Here is a 20,951-nt window from a genome sequence, read left to right as displayed (position 1 = left end):
GGGCGAGACTATTCACGGGGCGGGGGGAAACGGAGGGCGGGCGAGGCCATCGGGACGGCGGGGGGGGGTGGGCAGCGGGGCGGGCGAGACCATTCACCGGGGGGAGGGACGAGACCATCGGGGGGGGGCGACACCGCGTACGAGAGGGCACCGAGGACGGGCGAGACCATTCACGGGGCGGACGGGGGGGGAACGACAACGGAGGGCGGGCGAAACCATTCGAGGGCGGGCGAAGCCGTTCGCGGGGGGGGGAGGCGACGGGGCGGGAGAGACCATTCACGGAGGGGGGGTGGCTACGGCGGCCTGGCGAGACCATTCACGGCGGGGGGGGGTGAGGACACGGGCGGGACCAAGAGGGAACGGCTGGGATGGAGGGGGGGCCAGGCCGGGCCTGGGGGGGGCGGGGGGCGGGCGAGCCCATGGCCGGGCGGCGGCGCAGCAGAGGCTCCGCAGCGGGGCCGCGGGCAGCCCCGGGGCGGTACCTTTCCGGCGGGGCGGCCGGCGCGGGGCGGCGCGGGAGACGCGTCCCGGGAGGGCCGGGCCCGGCGGGCGACGGGGCCGCCTCAGGCGGGGGGGGGGGAGGGGGCGGGCGGCACCACTGCGCGGGCGGGGGGGGAGCGGGCCGCACCACTGCGCGGGCGCGCGGGGGGGGGCGGGACCAATCCCCGGGTGCAGGCGGGCGGGCGGTACCATTCCGCGAGGGGGGGCGTGGGTTGTACCACTCCTCGGTTAGGGATGGGGGGGCAGGCTGCACCGTTCCCTTCCCCGGCTGCGGGCGATACCATGTCGTGCCGGGGAGGGGGGCGCTGGGAGGCACCACGGGGGCTGCCGGGGGTCCGTGGGTGGCACCGCGGGGTGGGGGAGGTGGGGGGCAGAGGGCAATTCCATTGGGAGGGATGGGACGTACCATCCTTGCAGGGGTTGGAGCAGCCCCGTGCAGCCCCAGGGCTGCTCAACACCAGCCCCTGGCGCCGGGCGCTGCCGTGGGGCTTCGCAGCCCCTCAGGGGCCGTCCAGACCCGCGGCCACGCTGCCCCCTGCTGCACGGGGCCGATGGGCCGGGCTGCATGCCGCTGCACGCACACGAGCGTGCACGAGCATGCATGCACACGCATGCACACACAAATGTGCACGCTGGCACGAGCACACATGCACACAGACGTGCACACACATGCACACACACACACATGCATGCACACAGATGTGCACACGTGCGTGCACACACACACACACAAATGTGCACGCTGGCACGAGCACGCATGCACACAGATGTGCACACGCATGCACACACACACACACATGCACACAGATGTGCACACGTGCGTGCACACACACGCACACACACACACACAAATGTGCACACAGGCACGAGCACGCATGCACACTGACGTGCACACGCATGCACGCACGCACACAGATGTGCAAACACATGCGCATGCATGCACACAGGCAGCCACACATATGCACACACGCGCATGCATGCACATGCGCACGCACCCAAACACGCACTCGCTCCCTGCCAGCGCGCGGGCCGTGCCCCGAGCCGGGGGCTCCGGGTGATGCCGAGCCCGGCGCTGGCTCACTCGGCCGCCCCGCGGGTCCCGTGTCCCCGCACGGGCCAGACGCGGCGGGGCCAGGCCCCCGAGCAGCCGAGCGGGGCCCCTTGGCGAGGCCGGCGGAGCAGGAGGCGCAGGCGGCCGCCTCCCGCCTGGCTGCACCAGGGGCCGGCGAGGCCGCAGGAGCCGCTGCGCGGGAAAACCCGCGCCGGAGCAGCCTTGCGCGCCACGCTGACTCAGCGCCCGCCGGCGAGAACGAAGTGGAGGAAGCCGGAGTTTCCGCTACTGCGGGGGCGCTGATGGTGGCAGCACCCGGCGCAGCCGGGGTAGGGCCTGTGGCAGCGCACGTCAGCGCCTGCTGGGGCGGCAACGGGGGCAGCGGGGCCCGGGCGCTGCACCGAGCCCCGCAGCCGGGGGGGCGCCGGGAAGCGCGGGGCAGCGAGGCCAGGCTGCGCCGCGCGGAGGGGCTACGGCGTGCGGCAGAGCACGCCACCCGCGGCTCGCACCATGGCGAACGCGTGCAACACGCGGCACACGGCGTGCAACACGCAGCACACAGCCCGCTGCATGCAACACCCTGCGTGCACCGCCTGGCGCGCCGCATGCAACGCGCTGCATGATGCATGGCGTGCAACACACAGCACACGCCACACAACACACCGCGCACGGCCTGCAGCATGCAACACCCTGCATGCAACTCCTGGCGCGTTGTACACAGCACACAGTAGGTAGCATGCGACATGCAGTGCACAGCATGCAGCACATAACACCTGGTGCATGGCACGCGACACGCAGCATACAACACCTGGTGCATGCCATGCAGCACACCGCCCCGTGCACAGCGCATGGCATGCAACATGCATGCAGTGCGCAGCATGCAACGCCTGGTGCGTGGTGTGCAGCACACCGCCCTGCGCACAGTGCACAGCATGCCACGCGCCCCGTGCAGCACATGGCACGTGGCGGGCGGTGCCTGCCCGAGCGCCGGCGTCGGCTCCCGTCCGTCCCTCTCTGGGAGCAGGAGAAGCCCAAACGCCCGAGCGAAGCTGTCCCGGGACCTGGGCTCAGCCCCGGGGCACCACGGGGAGGCACGGGGGGTCCCGCCAGAGCGTCGCCGGCGCCACGAAGGACACGGAGGCAGGTGGAGAAGTGACGGTTTATTGCGACCGGGGCCCGTGGAGGGGTCCGGCGCCCCCACCGTGCCCACGGAGCCAGCCGCGGCGCTGCCGTCCCTCTGCGCGCCAGCACGCGGGGCGAGGGCCTGCCGCCCCGGGGCCCGCGGACCCGTCGGACAGGTCCCGCCGGCGGCTCCGGGCCGCGGCAGGGCGGGCAAGCGAGTGCAGCACGCCTGCACGTGCGCACGCGTGTGCACACGCGGGCATCTGTACACGCATGAACGCACGGGCGTGCACACGCGGGCATCTGCACACACACGCACACGTGTGCATGCACACACTGGGTTCTGCACACGTGTGCACGCACATGCATGCACACGCAGGCATCTGCACACACGTGAACACACAAGCATGCACACACGGGCATCTGCACACCCAGCCATGTACTTGCCTGTGCACTCGCATGCCTGCACACACAGACCTGTGCATGTGCGTGGACACGCGTGCGTGTACCCGCAGGCACATGCACACGTGTGCACACGCGTGCACGCACACGCAGGCGTTTGGACATGCGTGCACACGCACACGCGTGCATGCACCCGCAGGCTCACGCCCTGCACCGTGCGGCCGGCGCGCGGGCGACCGCAGCCCTGCAGCCGTCCCGCCGGGGCCGCCGGTGGCGGGTGCTCCGGTGGCGGCTCCCGGCGGGAAGGTGCCAATTGCACAAACCGGAGTCAGTACCTGGAAAGGGAAAAGTGTCGCAGTCCTCCCCGCACCCGCCGCCGCCTTCGTACCGGGGCGCCCGCCAGGGCGGGCTCACACCGAGGTGGTGCACTCGCGGGTGCCGGGCGAGGTGGGCAGCTCGTGCTTCTGGGTGCAGCGCTCGGGGGAGCTGGAGCTGCACAGCGGCAGCCCGCAGCGCCCCGGCGCCCGGCCCCGGCGCCCGGCCCCGGCGCAGCACAGCACCCGCAAGAACTCGCGCCGCATGTCCTTGCTGCGCAGCGTGTAGATGACGGGGTTGGCGGCCGAGTTGAGCGTGGCGAAGGCGAAGAAATAGTTCGCCTTGTAGAGGATGCGGCAAGCCCGGACGGGGCAGGAGGCGTCCATGAGGAGGATGATGAAGGCCGGCAGCCAGCAGATGATGAAGGCCCCCAGGACGATGGTGACCGTCTTGAGCAGCGCCAGGGTCTGGGCGGTGGCGATCTCGGCGTGGCTGGAGCGCACGATGCAGTAGATGTGGCTGTAGAGCCCCACGATGGCGAGGAGGATGAGGGTGAAGATGGTGATGACGAAGAGCACGTAGCGCTTGGAGTAGAGGGGGAGGACGGTGGAGCAGTCGCGCAGGTCGCTCATGCAGTTCCAGCCCATGATGGGCAGCGCGCCGATGGCGGCGGCGATCACCCAGCAGGCGCCGATGAGCAGCACCATGCGGCAGTTCTTGTCGCTGCTGTAGACCTTCACCTTGGTGATGGCCACGTGGCGCTCGATGGCGATGGCCAGCAGGCTGAAGACCGAGGCCGCCAGCGTGGCGAAGGCCGTGCCCTCGCGCACGAACCACTGCACCGGCGTCAGGTTGAAGGTGGTGGCCCCGGAGAGCAGGATGTTGGCCATGAAGGCCAGCCCGGCCAGCAGGTCGGAGGCGGCCAGGTTGCCGATGAAGATGTACATGGCCGAGTGGAACTTCTTGTTGCGGCACACGGAGACGAGCACCAGCAGGTTCTCCAGCACGATGAGGCAGCAGACCACCACGATGAGCATGGAGAGGGCCCAGCGGGACGCGCTCGGCGCGCTCTCCGAGCCCTCCTTGGTGTAGTTGTAATGCTCCCGGATCTTCTCCGCGTTGAAGTACTCCTTGTAGATGCTGCCCATGGCTGCCGGCCGGAGGCGGCCGCGCCGCTCGGCGCCGCCAGGACGCGGCCGGGCTGCCGAGACCTGCGGGGGCAAAGGCGGCGGGTGGGCGCGAGATCCGGCCGCGGAGCGCCGGGGGCCGCGCGGCAGAAACGGCTCGAAGAGGAAACCTCGAGGGTAGGGGAGTGGAGAGGCACCGCGAGCGCGGCGGGGCCGGCGGCGGGACGGGGACGGGGACGGGGACGAGACGGGGCGCCCGCCCGCCGTGCTCGTCCCGTCCCGTCCCGGGCACCGGGACAAAGAGGCTGGATCGGCGCCCGGACGAGCTCCGGCGGGCGAGGGCCGGACGGGGACGGGGGCTGCTCGCTGCCCCGGTTCAGGTCGGGGACACGGTGCTGCCCCGGTTCGGTGCCGCCCCAGTTCAGGATGGGGACGCGGTGCCACCCCGGTTCGGGTCGGGGACGCGGTGCCCCCCGGTCCAGTGCCGCCCCGGTTCGATCGGGGACACGGTGCCCCCCGGTCCGGTGCCACCCCGGTTCGGGTCGGGGACGCGGTGCCCCCCCGGTTCGGTGCCGCCCCGGTTCGGGATGGGGACGCGGTGCCCCCCGGTCCGGTGCCGCCCCGGTTCGGGATGGGGACGCGGTGCCCCCCCGGTTCGGTGCCGCCCCGGTTCGATCGGGGACGCGGTGCCCCCCGGTCCGGTGCCGCCCCGGTTCGGGTCGGGGACGCGGTGCCCCCCCGGTTCGGTGCCGCCCCGGTTCGGTGCCGCCCCCCCGGTTCGGTACCCCCCCGGTTCGGGTCGGGCCAGCAGCGGCCCCGCCGCCCCCGGACCCCCGACGGGAGCGGCCGGGGCCGGGAAGGGGGAAGGAGAAAAGGAGCGAAAGAGAAAAGGAGAAGAGAAGGAGGAGGAGGAGGGAGGGGAAGGGGAGGGGGGAGGAGGAGGAGGGGGGTGGGGGGGAGGAAGGGCCCCGCGCACCTCCGGCCGCCGCCGCCGCCGCCGCGGCCCCGCTCCGCTCCGCTCCGCTCCGCTCCCGGTCCCGGTCCGGCCCCGCCCGGCTCCGCGCAGCCGCGCCCGGGGCCGGCACCGCCCCGCGCTCCCCCCCCGCCGGCACCGGGACCCCCCGCTCTGGGACCTCCCCCAGCACCGGGACCCCCCAGCACCGGGACCCCCCACACCAGCACCGGGACCCCCCGCTCTGGGACCTCCCCCAGCACCGGGACCCCCCCAGCACCGGGACCCCCCACACCAGCACCGGGACCCCCCGCTCTGGGACCTCCCCCAGCACCGGGACCCCCCCAGCACCGGGACCCCCCACACCAGCACCAGGACCCCCCACACTGGGACCTCCCCCAGCACGGGGACCCCCAGCACCAGCACCGGGACCCCCGCTCTGGGACCTCCCCCAGCACCGGGACCCCCCAGCACGGGGACCCCCAGCACCAGCACCGGGACCCCCCCAGCACCGGGACCCCCCACACCAGCACCGGGACCCCCGCTCTGGGACCTCCCCCAGCACCGGGACCCCCCAGCACGGGGACCCCCAGCACCAGCACCGGGACCCCCCCAGCACCGGGACCCCCCACACCAGCACCGGGACCCCCCCCCACTGGGACCTCCCCCTACACTGGGACCCCCCAGCACCGGGATCCCCCACACCAGCACCAGGACTCTCCTGCACCGGGACCCTCCTGCACCGGGACCCCCCTCACCAGCACTGGGACCCCCAGCACTGGGGGACTGGGGGGTCCCCTCTGCACCAGGACCCCAATGCACTGGGACACCCCAGCACTGGGACTCCCCCACACCAGCACCGGGACCCCCCACACCGGGACTCCCTCTGCACCGGGACCCCCCTGGCACAGGGACCCTCCAGCACCGGGACCCTCCTGCACTGGGTCCCCCCCCCAGACTGAGACCCCTAAAGCACCAGGACCCCTGATGCACTGGGACCCCTGATGCACTGGGACCCCCTGCACTGAGACCCCTAATGCAACAAGACCAGCCGGCACCGGGACCCCCCCCCGGCACTGGGACCCACCGGCACTGAGATTCCTCACCAGGACCCCCTAGCACTGGGACCCCTAAAGCAATGGGACCCCCCTGGCACCAGGACGCCCAGCACTGAGACCCCAGCACCGGGATCCCTAATGCAACAAGACCAGCCAGCACCAGCCCCCCCCCCGGCACTGGGACCCCCCCAGTACTGAGACGCCTAAAGCAACGGGACCAGCTGGCACTGGGACCCCCCAGCACTGAGATCCCCCCAGCACTGGGACCCCTAATGCACCAGCCCCACTAATGCACCGCCACCCCCCCAGCATCAGGACCCCCCAGCACTGGCCCACCCCCAGCACTAGGACCCCTCCAGTACCGGGATGCCTAAAGCAATGGGATCAGCTGGCACTGGGACCCCCCAGCACTGAGATCCTCCCAGCACTGGGAACCCCCAGCACCGGGGCCCCTAAAGCAACAGGACCCCCCAGCACTGGCACCCCCTGGCACCGGTCCACCCCCAGCACCAGGACCCCCCAGCACTGGGAACCCCCCCAGCACTGAGACCCCTAAAGCAACAGGACCCCCCAGCACTGACACCCCCCGGCACCGGCCCATCCCCAGCACCAGGACCCCCCAGCACTGGGAACCCTAAAGCAACGAGCACTGGGACCCCCCGCACTGAGACCCCCCAGCACTGAGATCCCCCCAGCACCAGGATCCCCCAGCACTGGGACCCCTAATGCACTGCCCCCCCCAGCACCAGGACCCCCCAGCACTGGGAACCCTAAAGCAATGAGACCCCTGATGCACTGGGACCCCCCGCACTGAGACCCCCCAGCACTGAGATCCCCCCAGCAACAGGACCCCCGAGTACTGGGACCCCTAATGCACTGCCCCCCCCAGCACCAGGACCCCCCAGCACTGGGAACCCCCACCACCGGGACCCCTAAAGCAACAGGACCCCCCAGCACTGGCATCCCCCGGCACCGGCCCACCCCCAGCACCAGAACCCCCGAGTACTGGGACCCCCTGGCAGCGGGACCCCCCAGCACCAGCCCCCGCCGACGAGCCCCGTGCAGCCTGGCGGCAGCCTGGGAGCACCCCAAGGCCGGGCAGGGGGGTCCAGGGAGGTGCCGGACACGGCCGGGATGGGGGCGGGGGTCCCGCCTGCCCGCCCTGGCCCCCCGGAGCAGCTCTGTGCGGCCGGGCCACACAGGGGCCGCTTGTTCCCGAAATATCCGCGGCGGCCCCCGGGGCCCCGCGCGGCAAATGGGATCAGGGCCGGGCGGCCGGTGCCCGCGCCGACTTAGCGCAGGGTTTAAATAGGCGGCGGGGGCGGGCGGCCAGATGGTCCCGCCGGCCCCTGCGCCGGCCCGAGCCCCCCGAGCCGTGGCGCCGCAAACGGGGGCACACGCGTGCTGGCGCACACGCAGGCTGGTGCAAATGGGGGCACACGCGTGCCAACACGCCAGTGCACACAGAGGCTTGTGCAAACGGGGGCACACACGTGCCAACACGCCAGTGCACGCAGAGGCTTGTGCAAACAGAGGCACACACGTGCCAACACGCCAGTGCACACAGAGGCTTGTGCAAACAGAGGCACACACATGCCAACACGCCAGTGCACGCAGAGGCTTGTGCAGAAGCACACATGTGCCAGCATGCAAGTGCACGCAGAGGCTTGTGCAAAGAGGAGCACACACGTGCCAACACGCCAGTGCACGCAGAGGCTTGTGCAAACGGGGGCACACACGTGCCAACACGCCAGTGCACGCAGAGGCTTGTGCAAACAGAGGCACACACGTGCCAACACGCCAGTGCACGCAGAGGCTTGTGCAGAAGCACACGTGCCAGCATGCAAGTGCACGCAGAGGCTTGTGCAAACAGGAGCACACACGTGCCAACACGCCAGTGCACGCAGAGGCTTGTGCAAATGGGGGCACGCGTGTGCTGGCACGCTGGTGCACACAGAGGCTTGTGCAAACGGGCACACGTGTGCCAGCACACCAGTGCACGCAGAGGCTCGTGCAAACAGGGGCACACACATGCCAACATGCCAGTGCACGCAGAGGCTTGTGCAAATGGGGGCATGCGTGTGCTGGCACGCTCGTGCACACAGAGGCTTGTGCAAACGGGCACACGTGCTGGCACACTGGGGCACACGCAGAGCCTTGTGCAAACAAGGGCACACGCGTGCTGGCACGCTGGGGCACACGCAGGCTTGTGCGAGGGCTCACGCGTGCTGGCACCCGGGGCCGCGCCGCACGGAGGAGCCGGGCGAAGGCCTCGAGCGCGGCCGACCGTCAGGCGCTCGCTCGACCCTGCGGGCCCGGGCGCCGCGGGAGGAGCCGCGGGCCGGCGCTCGGCGCGGGCGACACGGGTGGGCGCTCGGCGGGACTGATGCTGCCCGGGGCCGGCGCTCGGTGGGGGCCGTGGGGCGGATGCACCCCAGGACCCCGACGGGGCCGATGCTCCCCAGCACCCCGGGGACATCGCTCTATGGGGGCCCTGGGGCCGACGCACCCCAGGACGGCGGGGACGATGCTCAACGGGGCGGATGCTCCCCAGGACCGCCGGGGACGATGCTCGGGGGGGCCCGGGGCTGACGCTCAGTGGGGCCGACGCACCCCAGGACGGCGGGGACGATGCTCAACGGGGCGGATGCTCCCCAGGACCGCCGGGGACGATGCTCGGGGGGGCCCGGGGCTGACGCTCAGCGGGGCCGACGCACCCCAGGACGGTGGGGCTGACGCTCAATGGGGCGGATGCACCCCAGGACCAAAGGGACAACACTCGATGGGGTCCGGGGCCGACGCTCGGGGGGACGGACGCATCCCAGGACCGCGGGGCCGACGCTCAGGGGGCGGCAGCAGCCCTTCGGGACCCCCCCCCCCAATCTTGGCGCCTGCTCCCGGCGCAGGGGGGCCTCGACGGCGGCGCTGGGGGGCCGGACGGGCCTGGGCGCGGGGCTGTGGCGGCCCCGCTCCATCCCCGCCTGCCGGGGGGTCTGGGCCTGGCTCCAGCCGCGCTCCCGCTCGCCCGGGGCCCACGCGCGACCGCGACCCACGGGGCAGCCGCACCCCCACGGGAGTCCCTAGCCCCCCACAGCCCCACCGCACCCCCACGGGAGCCCCGAGCCCCCCGCGGCCCCACCGCGCCCCCAGGGGAGCCCCGAGCCCCCCACGGGAGCCCCTAGCCTCCCACGGCCCCGCCGCGCCCCCACGGGAGCCCCGAGCCCCCCACGGCCCCGCCGCGCCCCCACGGGAGCCCCGAGCCCCCCGCGGCCCCGCCGCGCCCCCCACGACGGCGCCGGCCCCCAGCGCTCCCCGGCGGCGGCTCGGACGCCCGGTCCCCGGGAGGGGGGGGGACGGGGGGGGGGGCGGAGGCGGCATCGCCGACGGCAGCGAGGGCGCGCGGGGACCGCGCACGGCGGCGGCATCTTACCGGCGGCGGCGGCGACGCTGCTGCCCGCCGGCCCCGCGCCCCGGCCCCGGCGGCCGGTTGCAACATGTGCAGCGCGGGCGGGTGGGTGGAGCGGCCGGGGCCATCCCCGCCCCGCGCCCGCCGAGACCGGGCCCCGGACGCCTGGGCCCCTTGGCAGAGCAGGGGTCCGGGGGCGGCGGGGGCCAGGCCCCCGGATGCCTGGGCCCCCTCGGGGAGGAGGGGTCCGGGGCGCTGGGGTTGGGGATGCTGGGGGCGGCGCTCCCCCCCGGACGCCTGGGCCCCCTCGGGGAGGAGGGGTCGGGGGCGCTGGGGTTGGGGATGCTGGGGGCGGTGCTCCCCCCCCCCTCCGGACGCCTGGGCCCCCTCGGGGAGGAGGGGTCGGGGGCGCTGGGGTTGGGGATGCTGGGGGTGGCGCTCCCCCCCCCCCCGGACGCCTGGGCCCCCTCGGGGAGGAGGGGTCGGGAGCGCTGGGGTTGGGGATGCTGGGGGCGACGCTCCCCCCCCCCGGACGCCTGGGCCCCCTCGGGGAGGAGGGGTCCGGGGCGCTGGGGTTGGGGATGCTGGAGGCGGCGCTCCCCCCCCCCTCCGGACGCCTGGGCCCCCTCGGGGAGGAGGGGTCGGGGGCGCTGGGGTTGGGGATGCTGGGGGCGGTGCTCCCCCCCCCCTCCGGACGCCTGGGCCCCCTCGGGGAGGAGGGGTCGGGGGCGCTGGGGTCGGGGATGCTGGAGGCGGCGCTCCCCCCGCCCCGGACGCCTGGGCCCCCTCGGGGCACTGAGGTCGGGGGCGCTGGGGTAGCCCCCCCCCCGGACGCCTGGGCCCTCCCCAGGGCTCGGTCCCTCCTCGCACCTCTCCGCAGAGCCGGGGGCCCGGCCGGCGCCGGGGGGAAGCGGGTTTCGTCACAGGGCCGAGCGCGACCTCGGTGCCTTTCGGGAAAGGGCCCGGCGGCCGCCCGCGCCGGGTATTTCCAGGGGGGGCCGGGGGCGCGGGCAGCCCCGGAGGATTCCCCGGCCGAGGCCGGGTCCGGCCGGCGGCGTCGACGTGTCACCCGGCCCGGCGGCCTCCGCCGGGGCCCCCCGCGGTTTCCTGCGCCGGCGGCGAGAAGCGAAAGCGGCCGGCGGGCGGGCGATGCCCTGCGCCTCCCCGGGGGCCGCGGCGGGCGCCGGGCGCCGCTCGCCCCGCAGCCCCCCGCCCCGCACCTCTCCCCGGGCCGGGACGACGGAAACCCGGGGGCTTTCCGGGCCGGCGAAGGGGGCGGCCGGGGGCGGCGGGTGCCAAGCGGCCGCCCGCCCGCTCCGGCTCGGGGGAACGCGGCCCCGGAGCCACGGGCGGGGGGCTCCGGCCCGGCCCCCCAAGCCCTGTGGGACACCAGTGGGGGGCTCCAGCCTGGTGGGGGGCTGCAGCCCGGCGGGGGACTCCGGCCGGCCCCCCGAGCTCCCCGGGACACCGGCGGGGGGCTCCAGCCCGGCGGGGGGCTCTGGCTGACCCCCCAGGACGCCGGCGGGGGGCTCCAGCCTGGCGGGGGGCTCCGGCCTGGCCCCCCAAGCCCCGTGGGACACCAGTGGGGGGCTCCGGCCCGGCGGGGGGCTCCGGCCTGGCCCCCCCGAGCCCCCCGGGACTCCGGCGGGGGGCTCCAGCCTGGCGGGGGGCTCCAGCTGACCCCCCAGGACGCCGGCGGGGGGCTCCAGCCTGGCGGGGGGCTCCGGCCTGGCCCCCCAAGCCCCGTGGGACACCAGTGGGGGGCTCCGGCCCGGCGGGGGGCTCCGACCTGGCCCCCCCGAGCCCCCCGGGACTCCGGCGGGGGGCTCCAGCCTGGCGGGGGGCTCCGGCCTGGCCCCCCAGGACGCCGGCAGGGGGCTCCAGCCTGGCGGGGGGCTCCGGCCTGGCCCCCCTGGGCCCCCCGGGATGCTGGTGGGGGGCTCCGGCCCGGCGGGGGGCTCCAGCTGACCCCCCAGGACGCCGGCGAGGGGCTCCAGCCTGGCGGGGGGCTCCAGCTGACCCCCCAGGACGCCGGCGAGGGGCTCCAGCCTGGCGGGGGGCTCCGGCCTGGCCCCCCAAGCCCCGTGGGACACCAGTGGGGGGCTCCGGCCCAGCGGGGGGCTCCGGCCTGGCCCCCCCGAGCCCCCCGGGACTCCGGCGGGGGGCTCCAGCCTGGCGGGGGGCTCCAGCTGACCCCCCAGGACGCCGGCGGGGGGCTCCGGCCCGGCGGGGGGGCTCTGGCCTGGCCCCCCTGGGCCCCCCGGGATGCTGGTGGGGGGCTCCGGCCCGGCGGGGGGCTCCAGCTGACCCCCCAGGACGCCGGCGAGGGGCTCCAGCCCGGCGGGGGGCTCCGGCCCGGCCCCCCCCCGCCCCCCCAGCGGCCCCTGCTCAGCTCGGGTTTCTCGGCCCGGCCGGCAGCACCGTTAATTGGAAGCAGGCGGCGGCGGCAGCGGCGCCCCAGCCCCTTGGCCGCGGCCCCCCGCCGGCGCGGCCGGACGCCTGGGCCCCGGCTGCCCCCGGCCCGGCCGGGCTCGGCGCCGGGACGAACGTCGCCCTCAGCCTGGGGCCGCGGCGGGGACGGCGCATCCGGGCGCCCGGAGCCCCCGGAGCCCCCAACCTCGGAGGGAGCCTTGGGGGGGGCGCCCGGAGCCCCCAACCTGGGAGGGAGCCCCGGGAGAGGGGGGACCCCGGCCCCCCTGGAGCCCCCCAACCTGGGAAGGAGCCCCGGGAGAGGGGGGACCCCGGCCCCCTGGAGCCCCCCAACCTGGGAAGGAGCCCCGGAGAGGGGGACCCCGGCCCCCCTGGAGCCCCCAACCTGGGAAGGAGCCCCGGGAGAGGGGGGACCCCGGCCCCCCTGGAGCCCCCCAACCTGGGAAGGAGCCCCGGGAGAGGGGACCCCGGCCCCCCTGGAGCCCCCCAACTCGGGAGGGAGCCCCGGGAGAGGGGGACCCCGGCCCCCCTGGAGCCCCCCAACCTGGGAAGGAGCCCCGGGAGAGGGGGGACCCCGGCCCCCCGGCCTGCAGCGGCCGGGCTGAGCTCCGCCGCTGGCCGCCCTCCTTCCCGGCCCCTCCCAGCCCGGCTCCCCCCCCTCTCCCCCTCCATCCTCCTCCTCCTTCTCCCCTCCATCCTCCCCCTCCTTCTCCCCCTCCATCCCCCTCCTCCCTCTCCCCTCCATCCTCCACCTCCCTCTCCCCTCCATCCTCCTCCCTCTCCCCCTCCATCCTCCTCCCTCTCCCCCCTCCATCCTCCTCCTCCTTCCCCTCCATCCTCCTCCTCCCTCTCCCCTCCATCCTTCTCCTTCTCCCCCTCCATCCCCCTCCTCCCTCTCCCCCTCCATCCTCCACCTCCCTCTCCCCTCCATCCTCCTCCTTCTCCCCCTCCATCCTCCTCCCTCTCCCCCTCCATCCTCCTCCTCCTTCCCCTCCATCCTCCTCCTCCCTCTCCCCTCCATCCTTCTCCTTCTCCCCTCCATCCTTCTCCTTCTCCCCCTCCATCCTCCTCCTCCCTCTCCCCCTCTATCCTCCTCCTCCTCCTCCCCCTCCCTCCCCCTCCCTCCTCCCTCTCCCCCTCCCTCCTCTCTCCCCTCCCCTCCCCTCCCCTCCCCCCCCCTCCCCCACAAACACCTTCCGCCTCCCTCCCGCCGGAAGTGACGCTCCGGAGCGCGCGGGCGCCGCCCACCCCGTGACGTCATCGCCGCGCGCCGCCGCCGCGCGGTCCCGGCGCTGCCGACCCGACCCGACCCGACCGGACCGGCCGGCACCCGCCCAGGCCGCCATGATGCTGGCGGGGCCCCGGGCCGCGGCCTGCGCCAGGGCCGCCGCGCGCGTGAGGGCGGGGCCGGGGGTCGGGGGTCAGGGGGTCAGAGGTCAGGGGTCGAGGAGATGCTTAGGGGCCGGGTCAGAGGTCAGAGCAGCGCCGGGGTCAGGGGTGAAAGGTGACACCGGTGTGGAGGCGGGGGCAGGGGTCAGGGGTCGAGGTGATGTTTAGGGGCCGGGTCAGAGGAGCGCTGGGGGTCAGAGGTCGAAGGTCGAGGAGATGTGTAGGGTCAGAAGAGTGCCCGGGGTCAGGGGTCAGAGGTCGAGGTGATGTTTAGGGGCCGGGTCAGAGGAGCGCTGGGGGTCAGAGGTCGAAGGTCGAGGAGATGTGTAGGGTCAGAAGAGTGCCCGGGGTCAGGGGTCAGGGGTCGAGGTGATGTTTAGGGCCGGGTCAGAGGAGCGCTGGGGGTCAGAGGTCGAAGGTCGAGGAGATGTGTAGGGTCAGAAGAGTGCCCGGGGTCAGGGGTCGAAGGTCGAGGTGATGTTTAGGGGCCGGGTCAGAGGAGCGCTGGGGTTCGGAGGTCGAAGGTCGAGGAGATGTGTAGGGTCAGAAGAGTGCCCGGGGTCAGGGGTCGAAGGTCGAGGTGATGTTTAGGGGCCGGGTCAGAGCAGCGCTGGGGTTCGGAGGTCGAAGGTCGAGGAGATGTGTAGGGTCAGAAGAGTGCCCGGGGTCAGGGGTCGAAGGTCGAGGAGTGCCAGGATCAGGGGTTAAAGGTGACACCGGTGTGGAGGTGGAGGGCAGGGGTCAGAGGTCAAAGGCCAAGGTGATCTTCAGGGGGCGGGGCAGGGTCATGGGTCAAGATGCCCGGGGGGGTCAGAGGTGGGGGTGGGGCGGGGGTCAGAGGGCCAAGGGCAAAGGTCAGGGGTGAGAGGTCGGCCTGTGCCCGCGCTCACGACCCCCTCTGCCCCCAGGCTCTGTCCGTCCCCGCGGGGCCCCGCGACGGCCCGGCCGCCACCGCTGCCACCGCCACCAGCGTCACCACCGCCGCTGCGGCGCCCCCGAGCCGTGAGTCTGGGGGTCCTGGGCTGGGTGTCCCCAGGGCTGGGAGGTGCAGGGGGTCCTGGGGCTGAGGGTGACACGATGGGGCCGGGTGTCCCCAGGGCCGGGGGGTCTGGGGTCTTGGGGCTGGGGGTGACACGACGGGGCCGGGTGTCCCCAGGGCCGGGGGGTCTGGGGGTCTTGGGGCTGGGGGTGACACGACGGGGCCGGGTGTCCCCAGGGCCGGGGGGTCTGGGGGTCTTGGGGCTGGGGGTGACGCAATGGAGCTGGATGTCCCCAGGGTCAGGGGGTCTGGGGGTATTGGGGCTGGGGGTGACACAATGGGGCCGGGTGTCCCCAGAGATGGGGGGTCTGGGGGTCCTGGGGTTGAGGGTGACACGACAGGGCCGGGTGTCCCCAGAGTTGGGGGGGTGCGGGGGGTCCTGGGGTTGAGGGTGACACGACAGGGCCGGGTGTCCCCAGAGTTGGGGGGGTGCGGGGGGTCCTGGGGCCGGGAGGCGACGCTGTGGGTCCATCTGTCCCCAGAGGTGCCGGGTCCGGGGTGTCCCTGGGGTGTGGGGACAAGTGCGGTGGGGTCCGGGCCCCCCCCCCACCCCGGGCGGGGACGGAGGGGTCTGCGGTGTCCCCAGGGGTGGGGGCCCGGCAGGCAGCAGCGCCCCGCGGGGAGAGCTTTGGGGAGGGGCTGCGGGCTGGGGCGCCCGGCCCCACGCGAAGGGGCTGCGAAGCCGCGTGCCCGGCAGAGAAGCCGTTGGCGGAGCGGCCGCGGGCGCCCGTGCTGCGGGCCTGCGGCGTCGCCGTCCCCCCGCACCGCGCCCCCGCCCAGGCCTGGCTGGAGTCGCTGCGGCACCACCAGGACATGCGCCTGGGCCTGGTCGACCTGCACCCTGACGTCTTCGCGGTGAACCCCAGGTAGCGCTAACGCGCCCTCGTAGCAGAGGAGGAGGGAGGCGTAGCGGCCGGGGGGCCGGGGGGCGCCGCCCGGGCTCACGCCCGCCCCCTCCCCGCAGGCTCGACATCCTGCACGCGGTCGCCATGTGGCAGAAGAACTTCAAGCGGATCGTGAGTGCGGGCGGAGGGGGAGCCAAGAGGCCTCGCGGCGACGGCAGAGACCGGCCCCTCCGTCTGCCCCCGGGGGCAGGGGCGGGGGTTAGAGCGGGGCGCCGGGCTCCGTCCCGCAGCCCGGGGGCGGTTTCGGGGGTCCGGCTGCGCCCCCCCCCCGATCTGGGCGCGCTCCGTCCCCTTCCAGAGCTACGCCAAGGTGAAGACGCGGGCCGAAGTGCGAGGCGGCGGCCGCAAGCCGTGGCGGCAGAAGGGCACCGGCCGGTCGCGGCAGGGCAGCATCCGCTCGCCCCTGTGGCGCGGTGGTGAGTGCCTGCGGGCGCCCGCGGGGGGGATCTGCCGTGAACGTGACGCTGCCTGGACCCCGCGCTGCGACCCGTGGGGCGCGACGGGTCCGGGGCGGGATTTCCCCTCTCCGCGCGCGGTCTGCTCCCGCCGGGCTGACCCGGGGGTCCCTCGCAGGGGGCATCGCCCACGGCCCGCGGGGCCCCACCAGCTACTTCTACATGCTGCCCATGAAGGTGCGAGTGATGGGGCTCAAGGTGGCGCTGACGGTCAAGCTGATGCAGGTACCCGGCGGTGCACATCCTGTTCTCCAGCGTCGCCCGACCCCCTGCGCGTCCCAGGGAGGGGCGAGACCCCTGTGGCACCTTCAGCCCTGGCTGCGGCTCATTTTCGGAGCTGGGGACTCGGGACCCCCCCCATCCTGCTCCACAGAGGGGAAAAGGAAAGGGGAACTGGGATGCTCCGGGCTGTGGGACGAGCCGTGGGGCAGGCTGGGGGTGTCGCATCCTGGGTGTTCCCGCTTCCAGGACAACCTGCACATCGTCGACTCCCTGGAGATGCCAACCGCGGACCCCCAGTACCTGGTGGAGCTCGCTCGGTACCGGCACTGGGGCCAGTCCGTGCTCATTGTTGACGTGTGAGTGTGAACGTGGGGGCCGGGGGCCGCTGGGGCTGCGCGACGTGTCGCGTCCGCCCCCCGTGCTGCCTGGGAGAGCAGCGACAGCAGCTCCCTGCCAGCGAGGGAAGCGCTGGAGAAGGGTGTCACCTGCCTTTCCTCCAGCCTGCTGCCTTCCGGGAGCTTCCCAGCTCACCGTTTACCCTCTTTACCTCCCGTCCAGCAACGAGATGCCCGAGAACATCGAAAATGCAACAGCCAGCCTGAAAACCATCACGCTGATTCCCGCGCTAGGTGAGAGCTCCGTGGTGGCCGGCGCTGTTCCCCCACCCGTGGCCCTCCTCGACCTGGCGCTTCCCTCCGGGTTCCCCAGCCCGGCCCGGAGATGCGGCCGCCTCTGGGGCAAGGCTGCCCCCATGAACGTCCCCTCCGGGGGGAGGGACGCGCGGCGGGCCGGCCCCGACCCGCTCCGTGTCCCCGCAGGTCTCAACGTGCACAGCATGCTCAAGCACCACACGCTGGTGCTCACGCTGGACACCGTGGCCTTCCTGGAGAAGAAGCTGCTGTGGCACGACACCCGCTACTCGGCGCTCTACCCCTTCTCCATGCCCTACAGCGACTTCCCCTAGCGCCGGCGGGCAGCCGCGGCCCCCGGCAGGGTCCTCGCTCGGTGCCACGGGACCGTTCGGAGCGGGCCGGGCTGGGTGCCGCAGCGGGCGGGGGGGTCTCCCAGGGCGCGATGTGCTGTCCGGCCCATTAAAGTGCGGTGTTTCCGGGCTGCCGCCTCTCTTTGTCCGCAGCGGTCGGTTTGCGCGGCGCTCACTCGCGCAGGGGGCTGCTTCCTCCCGAGCTCCTCGCGGCCGCAGGGGCTGGAGACCGGCCCGGGCTGCCGCGCTCCATGAAGGGCGGACGTGGCAGAGCGGTCGGCAGCCCCCCCGGGCAGGATGGAGCCAGCCAGCCCTGCCGCTTCCCTCCTGCAAGCAGGAAAGCTCCCTAGGGCTCCCTGGGGCACCTCCAGCCCCTCGTTCCAGTGCCTGGCGCTTCTGAAAAGCCTTTCATGCAGGGCTCTGGCAGAGTCAGGGCCAGGAAAAGAACCAGGTTTCCAGGTCACTGCTCAGCCCTGCAAATCCTCGCTGCTATGATGAGGAAGAGAATAATAAAATGTATGATGCACGTCCTGTCGCAGAGCAATCCGGAGAGTCCCAAGTAAGCCGGGGCAGAGGGTAAGCAGAGCTCACCGGGGCCGGGGCGCTCGCTGGGACAGTTTCTGCAGTGCCGCCGTCCCAGGTCGCTCGAGGCAGCAGGTAACAGCGGGCTCCGGGCGGGTTTCGGTCCTCTGCCGGCTCCGCGTGGGCTGAGCTTGCTGCCGCTCCGAGGAGCCCTTGTCCGCAGGGACCTGAGGGCCCGGGCGGTTTTTCCTTCGTAACCTCCTGGCCGGCGCGCGCCGAGCCGAGAGCAGGCGTGAGCGCAGATACGTGTTACAACTGCCCTGGCCCCGCCGGGCTGGCAGCAGCTCCACGAGCGGAGCGGGGGTCTGGGCGCGCAAGGGGAAGGGGCCAGCGCCTTGCGCTCGCTATCGGCCTTTGCGCAAAGGGAGCGGTGTCATGCCGTGGGCAGGCCGCCAGGAGACGGAGACGAGGGTGGGAGCTCTGCTAGCACAAGATCAGGAGTGTTTGCGGAGGAAAGGGGAGGAAATGTGGTAAGAGCCGGTCCCAGCCCTTTCTCGAGAACTGCTAGCGGCTCTGCGCTTATTCATCACCAGCCTCAGCGGTGCCGCTTTGCAGCCCCGGTGGGAATGGGGCTTCTCCCGACCTGGTGCACGATGGCTCTGCTCTGCCTCCTCTCGCCGGGAGGTGAGTTGGGCTGGGAGCAGAGCGGGGTCCCCCCTTTTCCCAAACTCCTTGTGCTTCCTGCAGCCCCTGGGCGGCTGGGGGGGAAGTCGGGGTCCCCCGAAGCGCAGGCCAGGAGCCCACGAGCAGCCGCGTTCCTGCAGCCGGCGTGGCGGGTCAGAGAGCCCAGCCCCAGGATCTTGCCCGGCTGCAGGTGAAAAACCACCAGGCTCGGCAGACCGTGAGAAAGCGGCGCTGCCAGAAGGAGCCGGGGGCAGCGTGTCGGGGAGCCGCGGGAGGGGCTGGGGCCAGCGCCAGCCCTTTGCTGCGCCCGTCGTGGGGGTGCTGCGGGGCTCCCAGCTCCCCGGCAGCGCTGCCCCGGCCGGGACGCCGCGCTCTTCTCCTGCATGGAAGCAACCGGCCGTTGTGCCACTTCCTGGGCAGGCCTTGGTGGCCGGCGAGCGCCAACGGTCCTGCCACGTGCCCGCTCGCGGGAGAGGCGCTGCCGCAAGCCCACCTGCCCTCTTTGCTTCCTGCCTCGCGGTGCCAGGGAAGAGGCAGGTCCCGCTTTGCACGCCAGGCATGGGGCTCGGCCCCCCCCCAGCCCTGCCCCTCCGCCCCAAAGCCCCGGGGAAGAGCCTCGATCCTGCCCCAACCTGGCGCCTTCTGCCCGGCTCCCAGGGTCTCCCAGCCCCTGCAGAGTGGCCATCTGGCCCGAGGAGCCGGCGGTGGAGCTGGGCAGCGCCATCGTCCTGAACTGCACCAGCTCCTGCCGCAACTACAGCCAGCTGAGCTGGGAGGTCTCCGTGCAGAAGCTGCTGGAGCAGGGCCCCGGCTGGGTGTCTCTCAGCATCCCCAACGTCTCCGACTGGCGCCTGGACCTCCAGTGCTTCGGCGTCTTTGGGAAGAAGCGAGACATCACCACCACCACGCTCTATGCCTACAGTAAGGGCCGCGGCGGGGTGGGAGCTCGGCAGGCGCCCTGGGGGTCTCGGCGGGCAGGGTCGGCACCCAGCTCCTCCAGCCAAACGCGGCTCCGACGCCCACCGGGACCCTCGCCCCATCGCCCGCCCCGCGAGGGAGGCGGCCCGGGGGGGGGTCCCCGTCCCTCCCTGCCGCCTCCCTCCGTCCCTCTGTCCCCTCCCGCAGGATTCTCGCCCCCCCGGATCTACCTGGGCGACGAGATGGTGGCGGGCAGGGAAACGCACATCGCCTGCAACCTTTCCAGCCCGGTCCCGCTCTCCGCTGGCCCGCTGGACCTCAACCTGACGCTGAGCGCCGGGGGCCGCCCGCTGAGCGCCAGCCACGGCCGCCTCGCGCTGCTGCACGGCTTCACGGCGCGCCCGGCGCTGGACGGCGAGGAGGTCACCTGCCAGGCCCTGCTGCAGCTGGGCCGGCGCAGGCTCAGCGCGAGCGCCGCGGCCGTGCTGCGGGTCTGGGGTGAGCCTGGGCGCCGGGGTGGGGGGCGGGCGGCGGAGTCGAGCTGGGGGCCGGGGGAGCGGGACGCCGGGGTTGGTCCTCGGGGCTGGGAAACCCGAGCTCCGGGGCTCCTGGGTGCTGCGAGCCCGGACGCCTGGGCTCCCTTCGGTCGGCGGGGGCGTTTCCAGCCGTCCCGGCTTGGCCGAGGTCGCGGGGCGGCCGGGACGCCGAGGTGACTCCCCTGCTCCCCCCAGCTGCGCCCTACAACGTGTGCGTCTCCGCCACCCTGACCACCTTCGCCGCCGGTGACAACTTCACGGTGACGTGCCGGGCGGAGGGCAGCCCCCCGCCCCGGCTCCGCTGGGAGCTGCCCTCCAACGCCAGCCTGGAGCTGTCGGCCGGTGGCGCCACCGCCACCGTCCGGGCCGCCCAGAGCCGGCACAACGGCACCTACCGCTGCCTGGCCAGCAACCGCTACGGGGCCAGCTCGGCCCGGGTGGACGTCCTCTTCCGAGGTGAGCAGGGGGGCCGCGACGCGGAGGGGCCGGGGCCGGCGAGGGGCTGCGCCGGGGGGGGGAGACCCCGGCGCGCCGCCCGCTCACCGCCGTCCTCGCCCCGCAGCGTCCGCCCGCAGCCCCCTCGTCCCCGTGGCCGTGGGGCTGGCCGTGGCGGTGGCGCTGGCCACCGTCGCCGGCTTGTGGTACCTGTCCCGCAGCAGAGGATGGAGACCCATGCAGGCAGGGGGCAACCCCAGCTAGCGCTGCCGGGGCCGCGCCAGACGCGCCAGCTGTACGTGCAAGGCCAGAAGAGAAATTCTCCTCCAAGTCTCCGTGTTTCTCTCCACCCGCCCCGGTTCACCCCGCGCGCGGCAGCCCCGGCTCCTCGGGCAGGTCGCGCCGCAGTAATTCCCGCACGGAGCGGCCAGGCGCTGCCCGTTTCCGCCCCGGGCCCTCGGCCTCCAGGCTCCGCTTCAACTCCGCGCGTGCAGGGAAAA

General features: G+C 73.9%; 3 protein-coding genes across 5 annotated transcripts; 2 read left to right on the top strand and 1 right to left on the bottom strand.

Moving 5' to 3' along the window:
- Positions 1-2,774: 2,774 nt before the first annotated feature.
- S1PR2 (sphingosine-1-phosphate receptor 2) lies at positions 2,775-11,040 on the bottom strand. Of its 2 annotated transcripts, none has more exons than XM_068922933.1 (2): positions 10,805-11,040; positions 2,775-4,602 (listed from the first exon to the last, which is right to left on the bottom strand). In XM_068922933.1, exon 2 carries the CDS (start codon positions 4,537-4,539, stop codon positions 3,487-3,489), a length of 1,053 nt encoding a protein of 350 aa, XP_068779034.1. In that variant the 5' UTR covers positions 4,540-4,602; positions 10,805-11,040; the 3' UTR covers positions 2,775-3,486. The 2 variants fall into 2 exon arrangements, with proteins under 2 accessions (XP_068779034.1, XP_068779035.1); XM_068922934.1 differs by lacking the exon at positions 10,805-11,040 and adding an exon at positions 9,959-9,973.
- A 2,653-nt stretch (positions 11,041-13,693) lies between these two features.
- On the top strand, positions 13,694-17,484 carry MRPL4 (mitochondrial ribosomal protein L4). Of its 2 annotated transcripts, XM_068922921.1 has the most exons (9): positions 13,694-13,759; positions 14,662-14,755; positions 15,490-15,658; positions 15,757-15,808; positions 15,996-16,113; positions 16,271-16,377; positions 16,621-16,730; positions 16,933-17,003; positions 17,193-17,484. In XM_068922921.1, exons 1-9 carry the CDS (start codon positions 13,709-13,711, stop codon positions 17,336-17,338), a joined length of 918 nt encoding a protein of 305 aa, XP_068779022.1. In that variant the 5' UTR covers positions 13,694-13,708; the 3' UTR covers positions 17,339-17,484. The 2 variants fall into 2 exon arrangements, with proteins under 2 accessions (XP_068779022.1, XP_068779023.1); XM_068922922.1 differs by lacking the exons at positions 13,694-13,759; positions 15,490-15,658 and adding an exon at positions 13,778-13,868 and having other exon boundaries at positions 15,659-15,808.
- An 815-nt stretch (positions 17,485-18,299) lies between these two features.
- Positions 18,300-20,781, top strand: ICAM4 (intercellular adhesion molecule 4 (Landsteiner-Wiener blood group)). Its single transcript, XM_068922920.1, has 5 exons — positions 18,300-18,562; positions 19,220-19,483; positions 19,688-19,978; positions 20,212-20,472; positions 20,579-20,781. The coding sequence occupies exons 1-5, from the start codon at positions 18,505-18,507 to the stop codon at positions 20,713-20,715; spliced, it is 1,011 nt and encodes a 336-aa protein (XP_068779021.1). The 5' UTR covers positions 18,300-18,504; the 3' UTR covers positions 20,716-20,781.
- The last annotated feature ends 170 nt before the right edge of the window (positions 20,782-20,951 follow it).

Source organism: Struthio camelus, chromosome 31 (genome assembly GCF_040807025.1).
Source record: "Struthio camelus isolate bStrCam1 chromosome 31, bStrCam1.hap1, whole genome shotgun sequence".
NCBI classification, from domain to species: domain Eukaryota; kingdom Metazoa; phylum Chordata; class Aves; order Struthioniformes; family Struthionidae; genus Struthio; species Struthio camelus.
Note: the sequence above shows the minus strand (reverse complement) of the source record. Positions and strands in the feature narration are given on the sequence as shown.

Excerpts from the sequence above, each read along its gene's own strand:
- S1PR2 (XM_068922933.1), bottom strand. The coding sequence starts at position 4,539 with ATGGGCAGCATCTACAAGGAGTACTTCAACGCGGAGAAGATCCGGGAG.
- MRPL4 (XM_068922921.1), top strand. The coding sequence starts at position 13,709 with ATGATGCTGGCGGGGCCCCGGGCCGCGGCCTGCGCCAGGGCCGCCGCG. Across the intron at positions 14,756-15,489 it reads CGCTGCGGCGCCCCCGAGCC|AGAAGCCGTTGGCGGAGCGG; the intron begins GTGAGTCTGGGG and ends CGTGCCCGGCAG. Across the intron at positions 16,731-16,932 it reads TCCGTGCTCATTGTTGACGT|CAACGAGATGCCCGAGAACA; the intron begins GTGAGTGTGAAC and ends CCTCCCGTCCAG.
- ICAM4 (XM_068922920.1), top strand. The coding sequence starts at position 18,505 with ATGGGGCTTCTCCCGACCTGGTGCACGATGGCTCTGCTCTGCCTCCTC. Across the intron at positions 19,484-19,687 it reads CACCACGCTCTATGCCTACA|GATTCTCGCCCCCCCGGATC; the intron begins GTAAGGGCCGCG and ends CCCCTCCCGCAG. Across the intron at positions 20,473-20,578 it reads GGTGGACGTCCTCTTCCGAG|CGTCCGCCCGCAGCCCCCTC; the intron begins GTGAGCAGGGGG and ends CTCGCCCCGCAG.